The sequence below is a fragment of the Lissotriton helveticus genome, chromosome 6 (assembly GCF_964261635.1).
Source record: "Lissotriton helveticus chromosome 6, aLisHel1.1, whole genome shotgun sequence".
In the NCBI taxonomy this organism is placed as follows: domain Eukaryota; kingdom Metazoa; phylum Chordata; class Amphibia; order Caudata; family Salamandridae; genus Lissotriton; species Lissotriton helveticus.
Window position 1 is genome coordinate 1,110,197,948 of NC_136067.1, and position 19,479 is coordinate 1,110,217,426.

At 46.3% G+C, this 19,479-nt stretch overlaps 1 protein-coding gene across 1 annotated transcript in view; it reads right to left on the minus strand.

Annotated features, from left to right (window-relative positions):
* ANAPC1 (anaphase promoting complex subunit 1) overlaps nucleotides 1–19,479 on the minus strand; it is an 815,950-nt gene that overhangs the window by 138,009 nt on the left and 658,462 nt on the right. Inside the window, exon 42 of the mRNA XM_078648767.1 lies at nucleotides 17,025–17,163. Within this exon, the coding sequence (XP_078504893.1) occupies nucleotides 17,025–17,163 (139 nt within the window). The remainder of the gene's footprint in view (nucleotides 1–17,024; nucleotides 17,164–19,479) is intronic.

The following is a 19,479-nucleotide window of genomic DNA, read 5'->3' on the forward strand; positions in this document are numbered from 1 at the left end:
GTGCAATTACTACAGTCCAAATAACCAATTACCTAAAATAATGCTCTGTCCTGTATAGCATTAAAGACTAATCCAGTAGGCTTAGACACTACAATAGTAGGAGTATGTGTGTGCCTTCAAATAATGGGAAGGAGAAAACAATGGCAGTTGTATAAAATGGTTTCTGTTACACTCATAGGTCAAGGATATTCAGAGTAGATACCCACATAACAAAGCTCAACAAGCATTGGCATAGCCAATAGGTCTCGCTTTTGGGACCTTCTAAGTATTTAGTTATGCAGCACAATATCCTTGGTGCGGCAACATCAACTGTTGGTGGCTAAACACTTATAAGGTCCCAAAGATGAGACCTATTGGCTATGCCAATGCTTGTTATTTATTGTTCTTGGGGGATACTGGGCTAGTGCCAGGAGGGTCAAGGGTGAGTGGCAGGGAGGTGAGGAGTGAGTGCCAGGGAGATAAGACGTAAGAGTCAGGAGGGTCAAGGGTGAGTGCCAGGGAGGGGAAGAGTGAGTGCCGAGAAGGGGAAGTATGGGTGCCAGGGTTGAGGGGTAGCTGCCAGGCCAGGGGGGTGAAGGGCTAGCGCAACGGAGGTGCAGGTTGAGTGCAAGGTCAGGGGGATGAAGGGTGAGTGCCAGGGAGATGAAGGTTGAGTGCCATGGAAGTGATATGTAAGAGTCAGGAAGGTTAAAGTTGAGTGCCAGGGAGGAGAAGGGTGAGTGCAGGGGGTGAAGGGTAGCTGCCAGGCCAGGGGATGAAGGGCTAGTGCCATGGAGGTGAAGGGTGAGTGCCAAGGGGGCGAGTAGTGAATGCCAGGAGGGATATGGGTCTGTGTCAGGGAGGTGAAGGATATGTGCCAGGGAGGGGAAGTATGAGTACCAGGAGGGTCGAGGGTGAGTGTCAGGGAGGTGACAGTTGAGTGTCACGGAGAGTCAATGCTGAGTGCCAGAGAGGGAGAAGGGTGAGTGACAGGAGCGAGGAGTGACTGCCAGGCCTGAGGGGTGAAGGGTGAGTGCCAGGGAGGTGAGGGGTGAGTGACAGACTGCAAACAGTAGTGAGCTGGGGTCTAGAAGGAGGTGCGGAGATCATCACCCGGTGTGTGCCAGGCTGGGACGCACCAGTTGCAGGCCAGACTTGGGTGGATGCAAGAACTTCTGAAAGGCGGGTGCCAAGTCACTCGTAACCTTAGTACAGGAGAGGGGTGCGCAGGAGAGAGTAACTTCTTCAAACAAGAAACTATTCAAAGTCCTGAAAACTCCACTTTATGGTCTTGCAACCTTATGTGGAAAATAATTAGCAAATGAATGGGCTTCCGTAGCGGACTTGCAGCTTGTTACAGCAATTTATTGAGATAAAGTTTGCATTGCAAATAAGCCGCAGCTAACACAATTTGAATTAGTAACGGTTAGATTCGCAATGAACTAGCAACAAGCTGAAAAGGCACCCCAGAATTGAACCGAGGATACAGAATAATAAAAATGGGGGCAATATTGGCCTCCTTTTCATAGTTGACAGCCAGAAAAACAGGGTGTTGTGGAGGACTCGGATTCTGGTGGAATCAGAATTTTTATGAGTAAATTTTTGATTAATAGTTTTAAAGAACTCTTTTGAACACACTCGCGTATAGTGTCGTGTGAGTGCCACTGCCCTTCTCCTAAGACACAACCTCTGTGAAACAAACCGATTAGAATAACTGTTTGCTGTTTAAAACTAAGTGGGGCACGAATGCAGTTTAGTATTCTAGTTATTGCTTGAAGGAAGGATAAGAAACCTGGTAACCTTTGTTTGTACCACTGATATCTATGTGGATCGGAGAAAATGCATGGAGTGGTATGGTTTACAGGAGACGTTCAGGCTGCTTAAATATTGTAGATTGGATTGTCAAGCACTAGGAAACAAGAGTGAATGCTGAATAAAACTAGAAACGCGAACACTTTCACTGCGAACGCGGCTGTGAAACTGATCGTGATCGCGTGAAAGTGAAACTGATTGCGGTCGCGCGTTGTGGTTGTGTGTGTGTGAGTGTGGTTGTGGTTGTGTGTGTGGTTGTATGAGTAGTTGTGTGTGTGGTTGTGTGTGTTGTGTTTGTGTGTGTGGTTGTGTGTGTGTGGGTGTGTGTGGTTGTGTGTGTGGTTGTGTGTGGTTGTGTGTGTGGTTGTGTGTGTGTGTGGTTGTGTGTGTCTGTGGTTGTGTGTGGTTGTGTGTGTGTGGTTGTGTGTGTGTGGTTGTGTGTGTGTGGTTGTGTGTGTGTGGTTGTGTGTGTGTGGTTGTGTGTGTGTGGTTGTGTGTGTGTGGTTGTGTGTGTGCGTGTGGTTGTATGTGTGTGTGGTTGTATGTGTGGTTGTGTGTGTGTGGTTGGGTGTTTGTGGTTGTGTGTGTCTGTGGTTGTGTGTGTGCTTGTGTGTGTGGTTGTGTGTGTGTGTGTATGGTTGTGTGAGGTTGTGCGGGTGGTTGTGTGTGTGGGTTTGTGTGGTTGTGGATGTGTGTGGTTGTGTGTGTGACAGTAATACTAAAAGCATCTCAAAATAAAGGAACACAAACATCGAGTTTGGGGAAAGAGAAAGCAGGTTGTAAGTCAAACGGGCGCAGCAAAGCACTGACACAACAACAAAGCAAGATCACTTAGGAAAGACTGAGTGCTGATAATGGATACACACAGCCCATCATCTTAAGAATACGATTGCAACCCATGTGCACTCAAACCTGCCCCCTCTTGTGAGTTGCAACCCATATTTCATGAGTTATAACTGCTGCACCCACCATAGCGCTTTGAGATCTAAAGCGCTACATAAGTCTAATTGACTAACCAGTCCACAACATGCTGTGCTTTTAAAGAGACTGTGCCAAAAGTTTCCAGCTTCCTCCTCATGTCCTCATGAAAGTGCCAATGAAAGGACTCCCTGAATGGTGCAACGGACATGAAGCAGCCGCTGCGATCAGAAATAAGTCACAAAACAGTAATACTAAAAGCATCTCAAAATAAAGGAACACAAACATCGAGTTTGTGGAAAGAGAAAGCATGTTGTGAGTCAAACGGGCGCAGCAAAGCATTAACACAACAACAAAACAAGATCACTTAGCAGAAGCGCTCATTCTACATATAATAAGCCCGGGAGTGGGGGGGGGGGGGGAAACACGCCAGTGGTGCGTGCGAAAGTGGCAGCTGCGAGACGCGCTCTGTAGTTAGGGAGGGGGAGGGGCGAGCAAGACAGAGAGGCAGAGCGGGGTTGGAGGAGCATGCTGTAAGGCTTAATGAGCCATGAAAGAAAGGCAGATGGTGGTTGTGAGCATGCACCCTCACGTGCACGTGAACCCAAGCGCTAGGCCAGCCGGCAGCACTTTAAAAACTCACCTACTAAAGTCTCTCCGAGCAGCGCATGCACTTGCTCAACAAGACCTAACAAAACCGAAATGGCGTGAACAAATAAAAGTAAAGGAGTGAGAAGCAAAAATAAAAATAATGAGAGATGGTGGGTTAGAGAGGAGTCGGAGGCTGAGAATGTCAGAGTAGAGAAGGCCATAGAGATGTTGCGAAAGGTGGACGAGGGAGGTGTCTGAGAAAGTAGGGGGAAAGAATCCGAATGGAGCCGGAGAATGAGGAGGAAGGTGTTTGACGGGAGTAGGGACATGTGTAGACATGTACCGAGGAGGTGATGAGAGGGGAGGAGAAGGAGCGGAGGAGGGAAGGGTGAAGGCAAAGCATGAGGCTGTTTAAGGATGAGTATGAACTGAAAGGAAGGTGGTCAGAGAGAAGGGTGATCAGCAGGTGATCAGAGGTGGGGAGGGACCAGAGAAGGAGGGTGAAGAGACTGGAGGAGATTGGTAGAACAAACGTTACAGGCAGTGATAGTGATGAGAAAGAACGAGGGTGATGGGGCGGGGAGAGACTAGTGGAAAAGAGGAAGAGAACGTGAAAGAGGCGCCCAGGCGACAGTCACATTTTAAGAGAAACAGTTCAGATTTGAGGCACTCGCATGAGAGGTAGATTTCCTATTAGTTTCCCTTAAAATACACTGCTCAAGAAACTGCAATCAAATGTTTTTTTTAAATTATTTACGGAGTTTTATATAGCGCAAACTTGACCAGAAGGCATCAGGTATCAGAGCGCTTTATATGAGCACCAGTTGTGTTACAGGAGGACACATTCATTTTTGATAGGCACGGGGAGATTAAGTGATCTGCTCAGAATCACAGGATGTTGCGCATCTTGCGGAGACTCTATCCCGGTTCCCCAAATTTGAGGTCAACCGCCCTAGCCCTTAGGCCACATCCTCTCCCTCTCTTTGAGAAAACAGCCCCACCAGGACTGAGGAGCTGTACTCTTTCATTCATTCAGGATTCTTTATTCGATGATTGAAAATCACCATAAAAGCACAAACATACAGTATGTAGGTTATTTTAACAAAAACAATTAAATTAGCATATGAATCCCATTATTAATACAGTCAAAGTCACTGAGTATAAAATGACATTTTGTAGACATTAAAACCTATCGCTAAAATCTTACACTCTCCCCCCCCCCCCCCCCGGTTGCCCTTAATCGAACCGCCACTTTGATGAAATTAATAATGCATCACAATGTGAGAGGGTCAGTCGCTTGTTGTAAATAAACCAAGGCCTCTTGGGCACGTTTCATATTACCTTGTTTTAAAATATCAACCAAGAATCTACGCCTAGGCTTTGAATAACATGAACATAAACAATACAAAATGAAGGGAATCCTGCGGAGACCTATTGTCGCAGCCGCAGGTTCCCTTCTGCTCGATTGTAGTTGAAAACCCTAGTGGTGACGCCAATAAATACGGTAATAAATTGAGCCTAAAACGGCACATTAAAAACCTGTCCTGGGCATTGTGTATCAGGTATAGGTATGGCTCCATTCCCTCTGTGATCTTAACAAGGTTGTAAGCACACACCGTGATTTTAGCCCTTTCTAACTCTATTCTCCGTGTAACTTTGTGTGCCAAGAACGCTTTTTTTACAATCATTTTATGCTGGGGGATAATCACTGCCGGGTCAACAAAGAGATTCCCGAAGCCCAGGGTTTCTAGTGCAGTCTTAACATAACTGAGCCACGGGATTTGCATCCATTTGTCTCTGCCCAGGCAGTCATTCAGGATTTCCCTCCTTAAGGTCGCCTCTGGATTAACCCAGATTTTTAGCCAAGCTAAAATTGGCCTGACCTTCACCAAATCTTCAAGATAGGGTATCCCTAACTCCCTGTGTACAATTACTGCAGCTAAACTTTGTGGAGCTTTCAGGACGGATCGTAAATATTTGTTCTCCTCCCGTGGCAAATATTCACAAAGCCCCATACCTCTGCCCCCATAAATGACTTTAGAACAACACAGAGTTATACAGGTTCAACACCTGTTCAGGGCACCATCTCCCCAACCTTCGCCCGTAACCTGAGATTGCGCCGTTCGTAACATTCATCTTACGGCAACGTTCCTCCACCAAACAATTAAATTTTAATAACCCGTCAAATAGTAAGCCTAAATACGAGAATGATTTAACTTTCTCTATTTTATGGCTCCCTATCATGAAGGAACATTTAGTGCAGGGTTTGTTGCCAGCTGACAACACGTAGGATTTACCCAAATTAACAGACAGGTCTAATGAGCCCATAAAAGATACAAAACCATCAATTAAGATCTGTAGACTCTTTGGTGTGCGTGCGAGGAGGACCGCATCATCTGCGTAAAGTAGCACAGGAACATGACGCGACCCTACTCGTGGGCAATCAGATCCCAATTGAAGGAGGTACTGCTTCAAGTTATTAATGTAAAGTGAGAATAAAAAAGGCGCCAAGATACATCCTTGGCGTACCCTGCTTCTACAAGGGAAGGAGTCTGTACGTCCGCCCTCCATGTTGTACCTAACTTGTGCTGAGGTACTACTATGCAGCTCTCTTAAAATGTTGATGAGGCCAACCTCTATCCCCATTCTGGTCATCATGTCCCAAAGCTTGTCCCTATTTACATGATCAAAGGCGGCTGCCAAATCCATGAACCCCATATAAATAGATTCATTACTAGCCTTGGTGTATTTGGCTGCCAGCATATAGAGGTTCAAGTATTGGTCGCTCGTGGACCGGCCCATCCTAAAACCATACTGTGTATCTGAGATAATGTTATTTGCCTCTGTCTACTCAGTCAACCGGTTTAGTATCCCCCTGCCCAAGATTTTGGCAGATACATCGATCAGTGAGATCGGTCGATAACACTGGGGGTCGTCCCTGTTGCCCTTTTTGAAAATAGGGACGATAATAGCCGTTGACCAGGAGGGCAGTAAACCACAGCAAATTGCTGTGTTTATAACCCTAGTCATTATAGGGGCCCACAATTCCACAGAGCTTAGGAACAGATCTGGCGGGATACCGTCTGGGCCAGGGGCTTTATTTTTAGTCAGACCCTAAATCCTGACCTTTATTTCCTTAATTGAGAAAACTACGGGCTGGCCCTGGTCAACATTCCCTACCTGTTCATCAGATGTTCCCACTTCGTGATTATATAGACCCCTATAATGAGTCATCCACATGTCAGGCGTGATGCTTGTTCCTATTTCAGGGGCTTTGTCGTCCTGGAATGTAGGTTTATTAATAATCCTCCAGAATTGTGACATATCCCTCTTTTCCCCCGCCTCTCTTAGATCTGCCCATCCTTCTGATTGTAGAGCTAATTTCCTCCTACTCAGCTCGCTCTTGTATTTTTTCCTGCATAAGGCAACTTGTAGGGCATCCCATGGTCTCTTTTTTATGCTATTTTTAAGCTCCCTCAGGGCCTTGGAATAGTCCCGATCAAACCAGCGCAGATGACAGCGAGATCTTATTTCCGGGACACTAGTTTTTAACAGACCATCTACCAAACCGGCAATCTGCTCAAATCCTAGAAGTAACTGCGGCCCTTCTACTGTCATATCTAAACACGCCTCGATAGCTGATTTCCCACTCTCCATCAAAGATCTATAAAACCTTTCTCCATCTATTTTGGACCACCTAAGGCGTCTGCCCTGATCAGTGACCCTCTCAATTATCGCATCGGGCTTTCTCCCTCTGGGGCAGGCCCGATAAAATACATCTAGTACTAGGGGATTATGATCACTAAACGGGTTCCAATCGATCCCAACTCCAGCTATTCTATTTTTAAAAGCCCTTGAAACTAAAATGTAATCAATATATGAGGAACATCCTCTACCCTTAAAAGTTGGTGGGAGGGTACCATCCTGCAGTATATCCACCATATCAATGGTATGGACCAGGTCATGGGTATTCAAGAGTTTGGTTAAAGCATGACCTTCCACTGAGTGCTCAAAATGAGCCCCGTTATCCACTGAACAGCGCGACCAGGCCACGTCAATTGGGAAGAGAGCCGGACAGAGGTGACAATTAAGGTCCCCCATAACCAGAATGTTTTGAGCATGGGTTCCCATCCCCCCAACAGTATCCTGGCACAATCTGCACTCCAATTCGTTTATCAGTGCATTACAGCCTCCACCTGCTACATTATTATAAACGTTAAACATGGTCAGTTTTAACCCTTTACCATTAAACTGTACCTCTTGAATATCATGTGAGTTACAGTTTAAGGTCGACTATGTGTCAAGGAGGTTCAGATCTACATATAAAGACAATCCTCCTCTAGCCCTACCAGATCTAGATTTCTTTGCGGGGACAAAAAAACATTTATACCCTTGGATATGTAGGGAGCTATTGTCAACCACCCATGTTTCTTGAAAGCAAATTATATGGAACCTGCTTATATATTGGCGCCATTCTTTATTTTTAAATTTAGAAGCCAAACCGGCTATATTCCAGGACACTATTCTGACTACATCATCATCTGCCTCCCCTATTTTACCTCCCATTCCTATGCCTTGTGCGGATTAATTTTGCCCATCATCCGCAGCCAGGTCGTTAGTCACTATGTCCTGATAACATGTATGCTTTGGGTGGGGGGCATATGCATTACCATTATAGGTTGGTTCTATAATTATTGGAGACACCTTTTGTGAACCGACAGCATCGTCATCTGCCGTGCCCCCAAAAAGAAGTCAGTCAACTCCCTCCATGCCTGCTAAAGCAGCGAAGCGGTTATAAACGGGCAAGGAGCGGTCAGCCTGTTGGTGAAAGAGTGGCCTGGGGCGACCTTCCTGAATTTAAAATGAGGGCCCAAATCCATCATTCTGTTGTCGAAGTAGGGGCCCAATATAATTGCTCTGATAATGAAGCGGGAGCCTAAAATTAGGTACCGGAGCCACTATACCTCTGGGGTAAAAGTAAGTCAAATCGCGTACAGTGATTGAATTATTGCCATTTTGAGGGAACCAGTTTACGATATGTCTGACTGCTCTATCATCTCTAAAATTTATTATAATGATGTCACCCATTATATCTTTGGTTCTGTGTCCCAACCAGGGGAGACGCCTCACATGAAGAATTTCACCATTTATGTTTGGTGGTAGTGCACAATTCTGTCTCAGCCAAAATATAACCTTATTTTTCAGCTGATGCTGATCTTCTCTACTACCCTCCTCTAAAACTGGCACTCCTGTGAGCACCACCACAAACGGAACTGCTTCCAGAGGCAGTTCTACTCTGTGCCTCTTAGGTGGAAATATCCTAGCAGTGTTTTCGTGGCCATTAGGTTTAGGGGCATTTCCTGGGAAATTCGATTTTCCACCTTCCTGTGCCTCCTTTTCTTTCTTTTTGATATTTAACCCTGCTGTTTTGGGGGGCAATGGTTTCGGAGGTTTTGGTTTAGCCAAATTAGTCGTTTTTGTTCCTTTTTGGGGGATGGTAGTTGGGGGTAACACAGGGGTTAGGGGCGCTGGTATTGACTTTGATAAGTCCTTAATTGCCCCTTTAATGTCCCCGATAGCCTGTTCTAAATTCCCCAGTTGGTGGGCTAATCCTTTTAGCCTCTCTACTAATGGCAGTATGAGTGATCTCATTAATTGTTCTATACTATCCATTGGGTCAGTGCTGGATAAATCTTTTGTTGGGAGGTGTAACGGAATAACTATTGGAGGAATTGTAGGTGTGTTAGGTGAAGAGCTTTTGGAGTTCCCAGAGTTAATATGAGTAATTTTATTTTTCTGTAAAGCACTCCCCCTCTTTCTCCTTTTTTTCGGTGGTGGGCCTTGGGCTCGGGGGTTTTTGAGAGTTTCCTTTGAGTTATGAACTGGGTCTACTCGTGATGGTGGGGTATCTGGTAGGACTTCTACCTCTGGTGTCAAGTTACAGTGAGAAGCGGAGTCATTTATGAGCGAATCATTGGTTACAACTAGTGGAGGGGTTCTATCTTGCAGGAGTAGCGGGATACTATCATTAAAGGATGCCTCACAGCCCTCGCTTCCGCAATAAGTAATGGGAAGTGATGAAGTCGCTAGCTGTAGCGGGCCCAGGGATGAACGCTTATTCTTGATAAGTTCAATAGAGCGACGTCTCTCAGCCTGTCGCTCTGCAAGAGCGATTTCCCTATCAATTCCTGTGGCAACCCTGATAACATAGTTGTCAAGTGTGCCTTGATTAGCTCCTCCTGCCAATAAAGACCTGTCCTTAGGGGGGGACGACATCATGGTGGTCACTAATCACTATAGGGGCCGATTCAAACCACTCAACAAAGTCATCTCAAGTAAATCAATAAATATGCATTTTTAACAACCAAGTAGAATGTTTTGAATAAACCAGCTTACCGCAATGTTACGCAAAGAGTCCTTATCATGGAATGTTCATCGTTAGGGGGGGCCCAGCCCAGTCTCCTATGGTCTCTGAGGGCCCGCCCTTTGCCCGGGATTCGCCCGGCGCTTCCTCGCAGCGGGAACCCGTAAGAGTTAAATAGGCCGCTTGATGACCAATGGGCGGGGCCGATCAATCAGCGCCGAGCAGGTGTTGAGCTCTCGCAGGGACTCCTGGATAACCGAGTCCCTGCGGCGTTCAGGCGGGCAGCTCCTTCTCCCACCGTGGACCACAGGAGACCCGCAGCCCAGACGGCAGCAAAAAGCACTTTTCAGCACCAGCGACGCGAAGGGCAGGTTCGAACAAAGGTGCCCTCCAACAGCGTCTCCAAATGTAAATAGCCCCAGTCAATGTCCACGGGCTCCTCCTAATACGGACAAAGTATGCAAGGAGCTGTACTCTTGTTACAGAGGGCAGCTACGGGTAGGAGGCGGCCCACATTTGATGTTTACTATGTCTACTTTGTTTGCCCTTCCAATTGTTAGCACTCGGTTTGGAGTAGAGGTGCAGCTGTAGGCACTATGCACACCTTTAAAAAACTGCACAGTTCGGTACTATCTCTTTAAAATGCATATGGCATATTGTAGATGTTGTGCCTGCTCATAACTGCGCTCTACATAATCCAGGCCTCGGTGCTGCCTCTTTTCAAATGTTGAGTTCTACCAATGAAGAACACGTCCGGGCAGTAGGAGTGCGAGGTACCATGGTGCACACCGGCCTACCCACACAAATATAGTCACACACGCTTGTACGGTAGCAGATCAAGCTTCCTTGTAACAGCAGTGAAGGTGATGCTGACAGAAGACGGTGAGGTGTAGAGAGAAGGCGAAGCAAAGAAAGGAGAGTGATCGGTGGGAGAGGGGAGGGAGACAAAGGGGGGCTAGTGAGCAAGAGGAAAGAGTGAAAGGAAGAAGAGTTGATTGGAAAGACAGGACGGGGCAGAGAGTGAGAGCAGGGGAGACAGGGAGAGAAGGGTAAGGGGGAGGCAGGGAGAGAAGGGTGAGGTGGAGACAGAAGGGTGAGGTGGCGAGAGAGGAAGTTGATGCACAGTGAGAGGATAGGATGGTGAAGTAAGAGGGGTGAGCTGGAAAGAAGGATGTGAGGTGGGAAGAGAAGGGCGAGGTGGAAACAGAAGGGTGATGTGTCAAGAAGAAGTTGATGCACAGTGAGGATGGGACAGTAGAGAAGAGAGATAGAGGAGGTCACAGCATGGAGAAAGGAGGAGGAGGTGGAGAGGGAGAGGCAGAGAAAAAGGGGGGAGGTGGAGAGAGAAGTGGATGAGGTGGAAGGAAGTAGAATGAGGTGGGCAGGAGAGCAGGGTGAAGCTGAGAGCACGGAGGGTGAGGCAGAGAGTGAGCGGGGTGAAGTGGAGAAAGCAGAAGTGATAAAGCCCATACGTACAAACCTCCAGAAACACAGAGTAAAACTTGTAGGCACAACTTGGACATTAGGTAAAATATATGCTTCACACCCCTACAAGACTATGCTGCCAGTCCAGACCCAGGTCTCAGACACCTGGGAGATGAGCCCACCTATGCCTCTTCAAGGCCCTCCCAGATTATGACTTCTGGAGCCTCGCCTGGGCACTGGATTAGTAGTGGACTGGACAAGGAGATTGGTACTCTAGGAGGTGAGGAAAGAGGTAGGACTGGAGTGCGGTTCAGGGAGAAGGTGCCAAGGGATGAGGCGATACATGAATCTGATACTGGAAGTGTGCTGGGAAGGCGGAGACCGCCAGAGGGACCGGTTCTAGACCAGTGTGAGGCCTTTCCCGGCCAACTGGTGATCATTAAGCCGAATTCAGAGAGGCTGCAGCCATTTACAAGCAGTGGTGGCTGGTGACATTTGAAAGTGGAGAGGCGTAAAAGTTTGTGATGATTCCTGTCACCGGTGGCGAGCAAGCGCCAAAAGAGGGTTTGGGGGATGTGGGGGGGGGGGGAGGGGAGAGAGGGAGTCATAGTACGGGGAGTGCTGAGGCTGCAAACTACTGTGGCCAGGGTGAATATTTATTTTGAAGGAGCTTTGTCTGCAAGCGTATGTATATTAAGTTACACAGCTTATTTCTGCAGTTAATTTTATTCCTAGTCTTTAGTTGGGTTTATTGCATACATCTGCGCCTGCACATAGGCAAGAAACAAGGGGGCCTGGTCACCTGGAGTTTTGAAACCCTGCGAATTGGCACTGGCGAAGGAGCACATAGGGTACAAGCATGCAGCTCCTTTTGATTACAAGCCACGTGACATTACAGACTAGTGTAAGGGCATGTGAAGGGGCGGGGAGGGTGCCACTGACAGCTGCCCGATGCCCGGTGCTGTCTGGAACCGGCTCTTGGATTACACTTCACTCTGGGATGGGTCGTGGCGGTAGTTAGGTTCGATGGCTGATGCACTACTTAAAGTGGGTATAGTCCTGAGATGTGCACTTCCTGTTTTACAGACACTAGTGAGGCACTTTGGCTGAGCAGTTCTCAATGAAAGGGGAGGAGTGTGGGGGGCGAACTTTAGAACTTGGAGCTCTGTGGAGGGGAGCTACTGAGTTTCAAGTGTGAAAGATGTCATTGTGGGAAATGCCGTATTTTCCCTCTGCAAGTGTTGTGCGGCAATGCTGAGATGCCATTGAAATGGTGACATGGAACACAAGTGAGAAAAGCGTCTTTAGAGGTCTTGGGTCTGATGTGCTTAACACTTTTGTGCTTGCAAAGCCAGGCCTGCAATTCACAGAATGGCGGGGTAGGGAAAGAGTGTTTTAAAATGTCGAAACCAACTTTTTTCAGTCTGAACAATGGCTGATGCACTACTTAAAGTGGGCATAGTCTTGCGATGTGCACTTCCTGTTTTACGGACACTAGTGAGGCACTTTGGCTGAGCAGTTGTCAATGAAAGGGGGGGTGGTTGTTGGAGGGCGAGAAGGAAAAGCAACCTGCATATATATACACCGTGCGCTCGACGTTTGAACCAAAGTGTATATAATTCACATTTAAGCTTATCCCTTCCTGAAATATCAGTCAGCTAACTTGCAAATAACACTTTCCCTTTTTACTTCAAAATTTCCCTCGTCAGCTTGCCCAAGTGTCAGGGGACGACTTTCAAATCGCGTCGGACACTTCTCTTCTGTTTACAGTGAGAGTCCTGAAAATGCTTCTGCCGGTACATCTGCTGCGAAAATCTCACACCGAGCGTGTTTTTCATGGGTGTTATGTATTCTGCAGGCACTCACCCCTGCTCCTCCCGTGCGCTGCCCTCATCATTCAGACCCTTCTTCGGTCTCCCTCCATCAGGGGTGCTCACTCACATTCCTCCTCACTGGCCAGCTGTAACGCTAATGGAAACCCTGTCAGGGAATTTGAAAAGTCAAATCCTACGCGCGGGGAGGGAGGGGGGGGGTGCATTTAATTATATGAAATAAAAAACAATACATTTTAAACTTACAGGATGAGGCATCTCTTCCGCCGGTCCCGCGTCCCATCACGTCTCCGAGTCACAGACGTTGACAAATCCTAAGACAGGATGCGACTGGGGGCGCTACACCAGCTAGATCCTGCCATTTGACTGGGCATCGGGCGAATGTACGTCAGCGCCCAACGGGATCCTATCTTTAGACTCCTGCATTACACTAGGCATGCGCAGCATACCTAGTGTAATGTTCAATGGAGTGGCGGTGCGGAAATGAAACCGCCCTCAGCTTACACTTGCGCAGTCGGAGTCTGCTGGACTCCTGCTTCTCTCGCCTGCTTGCCTGACTGCGCTGGGCGTTTGACCATGACTCATGCGCGCACTTGAGACTATGAAGTTTACAGCCTCAAGTGCGTGCATGAGACATGGTCAAACGCTGAAGCACAGGCCGGAGCAGTTATTCTGATGTGTACTGTCACGTTGATTCTGCCAAGTAGGGCGCCGCCCCGGCGCCCTTATGGACCAGCCGCCCCCTGTTTACAAGGTGTGTGCCAGGGTCGTAGATACAAATGCACAACACTGATTTTCACACTACTCAATTTGCACATTTCACTTATGAAGAGAACCAGTTTTTTGTATTCCTGGAGAAGCCATGGCTATTCACGTATGTCGCTCAGGAACCGGCCACACAAGAATGAGTGACCCCACTCGAGTCAGACGGAGGGGACAAACTTCCTATACTACTGTTGAGCACAGCTTTGCTGTTCAGGTCACTTGACACAGCGGAAGAAGTCCAAAGAGCGTGTCCGCTGGTCCGTTTCATCAATATTTAGGAAGGGGGGTGACCAAAGAGAATGAAGGTTCTTGGAGGTCACACAGAAGAGGTGTACTGGCCTGGGAGTACAACAGTATCTGAAGTGAGCAACGTGCTCTTGCACCTGTTCCACTTTTTAGCCTCGTTTTAAACCACATAAAAAGCAAGTGCGGTGCACCAGCCATCGTGTAGGCATCAGAGCCAAATGAGATTCCCTACATGACCTGGCTAAATTAAGGACCTCATCAGAAACTTCTGTATAAAGTGTCGAGTTTTATATACATGCAGATTAGCAACGTTGCTGCTCTGCAGATTATATTCAAGGCGCATGAAACAAAGGCCGCCGGCGTTGCCTTGTTTGCATGTCTACAAAGGAGGAACTCCCCTGATTGATGCAGCACTTCGGACACAGAAGAGGCTCCATGCATGGAGGACTCCAGTTACTCATGCACAGGGAGTGCCTGAACGCTCTGCTACGATCCATGCAGAATCGAGAGCCCCCTGCAACTTCAGAGAACAGAAGATCTTTCCAGCACCTGAATAGCTTTTCAGAATTAGTGTTGGTAGAATGTGCTCGCTGAAGTCAAGCTGAACCAGAACCTTAGACTAAAGGGATAACCCACCAGGACTGCCGAGAGGTGATGGCCCGAGACCAGGCGTCAGACGTGGAAATGGCTCATAGGAAGATGCAAGCTCTGTAGCTGAAGGCCATCTGTGCACCCATACACTACACTGAACAGAGAAGTACGTTTCAGACGAGGAACAGGTACCACTGCAATCCTTGCTGGAGGAACAATTTTACAGGGGCTAGTGCAAAATAGGTTTGAGTAAGAAAATATAACAAATAAATACCATCTGGAATATTAATCTTAAAAAACACCCATGAGGAAGCTTAAGAGAACCCCGTGGGACAGCTGCAAAACAAACAGAGTTTATGGGGAAGTGTGATTCAGTCGAAGGACTGCATTTGTAAGAGCCCCAAGAGGTAAGCCTGCCTTGTCTTCCAAACCACTGACTGGATGTAGAACAAGCATTGGCTGCGCGGCTATAAAAGTAAAGCCGCGCGGCTGCGAAAATAAAAAAATACTCGAGTGGTGACGCGAGTGGTGCGCACGCACATCACTGCAAGTGCTACCTTGCCGGCAACCAGCTTGCTATTACGCGCATGATTGCGAGCTCTTGTGCGCGTGATAGTAAGCTGGTCGCCGGGAAAGTAGCACTTTTCAAAGCAGCTACTAAATGTCTCAGCCAGACCAGCGCATGCGCTGGATCAGGCCGAGACCTAAAAACTATTTTGTAAAAGCGAGCCCCAAAAGAAGAGCTCAACAGAGGAGAAATAGGAGTTTATCACTTATTGTATTGCCTTCAACCGAATAAGGCCGAGCTCTGGCAAAAGGTAACCACATATTCTGATGAAACACAAAACACACTGATCCCTTTTTGTCAAGACACGAATAGAAGAAACAACTGTGTCAAACAAAGAAAAAGAAGGGTTTTCTGAATTCCCTTACAGAAGCTTATTTGATGATCTGAAGAATAATCTAAGAAAAGAGGAGAGGCTCTGAAATGTGGCACAACTGAAAATCTCCATTAGAAGTGGGGCATTCTCAGCACCAAAGACTAAGAATGCCAGCAGGGTGAGTTGAACCCTGAGTAAGGGACCCCAGAAGTTTAGAAAGTTAAAGTTCGGAATGTCAAAACCTAGCTGAAGATGGGGGGGGTTGTGGGCTGTCATTCAAGAATGTGTGCTGCTGCTCCAAAATAGAGAGCTAGCAGATGAGACATCACAACCTCTTTCTAAATCTCAATAGGTATTGGGACTCTACTGTTATGACTACCAGTAGGCCAGATGTAATGGGGCCTAGTTCCTGGACACAATGACCAACAGAAAAACAAGGCTTATTGGTTGACAAGAGACGGGGTCAGTACCAAATTAATATTGAAAGAGCCTTTTGTGGAGGCCTGAAACTTCAGAATGATGTGCGAGACCTAAGTGCTCACAATTCTCTCACTTTCATGAGGCCCACGATAAACCTATCCTGTCCTTTCTTTTCTTTAATGACATTCCACCATGCCCCTCATATAACATTTCCAATAGTCTAGGTCATGTAAAACATGCGCCTCTAGCTTATTGTATAAGCATATCACACCCCTAAAATTCTGAGAATTTTGCCCAAACCAACTCCTTCCAGTAACATAATCCTTATGCATAACTCTTGGTAACCTTCCTAAATACATTTCTTCACTTCCTTCAATCCACCATTCTATTCAATCTTGTTCAACTATTCCTCTTCACAAATGACACCCTTACAACTCATTTCCACGTCTGCTACAACCCACTCTTAATCCACAATAACTTTGTTAGTATCCAAAGGCAACCGAGATAAATAATCTGTTTTCACTTTTTGTATCCTGGGAAAGTTCATACTCTTGTAACCAGTGCAATCATTTTGCAATAGGCAGTGTTGCGTTAATCACACACCGTAGTACAAGTATCTACCAAAGATTTATGATAAAGTTTGATGTCAACTCAAACTTTTATACCACACACCATATGCCCAAATACCCCATCAAGATAATGTCCCTTTGTTAATGACCAAATAGTGGCTCTTCACCCTCGTAAATCTTTCGATGCAAAAGCAATTACGCTTTCTTCACCATATACTGAGGTGTGATGTGGAAAAAGGAAGTAATGTGGTGTGGCATCTTGTGATGTGTGTTGTCATGAGATGGTGTGATGTGTTCACGTACACTGTTCTATCTAATTGTGAGCTGCTGAATGTTTTGTGAGGACAGGTGCAGAGGCGGTGAGGGTTTGCGTCGAGTGATGTGCCCAGTGGTAGTAAATGGTGGAGGCCAGGTAATATAAGTAATGCCTACCTTAGTTTGGATGCCTACCAGAACTACAGTAGCTGTGGACAATATTTGTCATCATGTCAAATATTTATGCGTGCCATTTCTGAGAACTGCTGGGTTTTATTTGTTAAACACGGGTTTGTATTTACTCTGCCTGTTTAGGCGTGGGAAGCTGGTTGTGACCAAACCCATTAGTTCAGCTGCAGCACCCAATAATTAATACCTTGAAAGCTTGTGCCTCTGAGTTTCTGTGTGTAACAGTCTGGGTCAGGAGGCTGCGCCAGCCCTTCGGGTCTTCTTTGTAGGACAGTTGACCAGCTCGCAGTTTTACGTACAGAATGCCATCCTTCGAAAGAATCGATCTGAAAAGCAGAATAACATAACAGATACTAAGCCTGCAATTTAAAACAAAGTCAAACTGCAATCCACCTAATGTGCACAAAAGCTCTTTGGGATAGTTGCTTGATGAGTATAAAAATAAGAGCTGGGACTCAGTTTTTCCTGGGGGGTTCAGAATACCAAGGTTGTCCACTGTTGGTTCCAAAGCATGCCTCTTTCTTCAACTACCCTACATTTAACTTCTCTTTATCTTACATTTGCAAGTTTTTTTTCATTCATGTTTTCTGTCCCTGCCGTGGTCTTCCTATTTTTCTCTTCCTCCTTATTTTGTTTTCTGCTTTTGTCTCTTCTGGGTCAAAGTCTGATGATGAAAAATAAGTTCTGGTCTCCAAATATAAGTTGCGGTGCCCCCCATCAGTAACCACCCGCACGATTAAAGCAATTGCTTAGGGTTTAGACTCCAAGGAGTGCATTGAAAAGCAGGAGGCAAATCTAACATGAGAGATATTCAAAATAAAAATCACACTTTTAATGAGGCTTTTGGGGTTATTCCTAGGCCTAAAAGCCAGAATGCTGGTGCAGATATATCAATTTCTTGATGAACGCAATAAAATGTCAAATACGAGCTATGTGAAGATTTTATCAAACTTAGTGAGTTTCTAGTAAAACAAAACAAACACCAGGGTGAAAGATAAGCCATTGTTTACCTTTCTGATTTTGAATGGATACTCATCAAATAGCAAATTAACTAACTGCAGAAATGCATTTAATGCACAGACAAGATTTGCATAAGTTCAGTGACTCAGAAGGGGGCCTTATGCAACTCCCCTCAAAGAACAGTGTGGTCGGGGAAGGCGGCATGCCCCACTAAGATGATCCTCGTGTCTCTGATGCCAGATTTGTCCGCTATCTCCATTTTGTTTGTGGTTGTTTAAATATCTTTATTGGTTTTCTTTAATTTAATCACAAATTAGAGTTTTCACAGGTAGCACATCTGCACATACAAAACCACATTACGGAAGCATTTGTCCTATTGGAAACAGGTCACGGAAATTCAAATTCAGCGCACAAGGGCTTCTATGTCGTATCTGTAGATGGGAAAAAGGTTGTGTATGCATAAATATGCAAATACATCCGCAAGTGAGGCACACCTTTGATTGTCATGAAATGAGTTCAAAAGGTAGTGATTCAAAAGTTATTTATTTTTTTCTGAAATCTTCATATGAATATATTCGATGATATTAACTGCATATCATTCCATGATATGGTAATCCATTAATGGTAGAAAAATGAACGCGAACTTCTCCAATGCATTTCGGGCAGAGCCCTTTGCCACGGAGTGCTGAAAGGAAGAGGGATCAGAATGAGGGTCAAGGTCAAGAAATGAGCAAGAAAGCTAAATTGGAGTGCGCGAGATTACAAGATTAACGTGCCGATCAACGGGAGTGAGTTCTATCCGTGTTTGTGAGGAAGTTGACAAACCTAAAAAATGAAGCCGGTGGAAGTGAACAGGGGTGTAGTGATCCACATGAGCGGATGAAAATAAAGAAAACGATAGAAAGTGAACGGGAATTAAATCACGGTAAAATGCCAAAAGGGTGGTCAGAGGATAGAGAAAGGCTTACTTCGTGTCAGCGGTAGCGAGGCGCGCTACTCCAGGAATGCGAAAAACATCCATAGCGTGAGCTGCGGTGACTACATGGGTAAAAGGGACGTGGTTGGCGAAACTAACGAGGGACTAGGGGACTCGGGTTGGAGCAAAAAGAGGGGCCATGTTGGAACGGGGTGAGGTCAGGAAAAAGAATCTGGACTGAAGTGTGAAAGGGTGTAAATGCGTGACAGGTGCATGAGGGTAAAGCATGGAAAAATCAACAGTGTGAAACATGGCCCCTCTTTTTGCTCCAACCCGAGTCCCCTAGTCCCTCGTCAGTTTCGCCAACCACGTCCCTTTTACCCATGTAGCCACCGCAGCTCACGCTATGGATGTTTTTCGCATTCCTGGAGTAGCGCGCCTCGCTACCGCTGACACGAAGTAAGCCTTTCTCTATCCTCTGACCACCCTTTTGGCATTTTACCGTGATTTAATCCCCGTTCACTTTCTATCGTTTTCTTTATTTTCATCCTCTCATGTGGATCACTACACCCCTGTTCACTTCCACCGGCTTCATTTTTTTAGGTTTGTCAACTTCCTCACAAACACGGATAGAACTCACTCCCGTTGATCGGCACGTTAATCTTGTAATCTCGCGCACCCCAATTTAGCTTTCTTGCTCATTTCTTGACCTTGACCCTCATTCTGATCCCTCTTCCTTTCAGCACTCCGTGACAAAGGGCTCTGC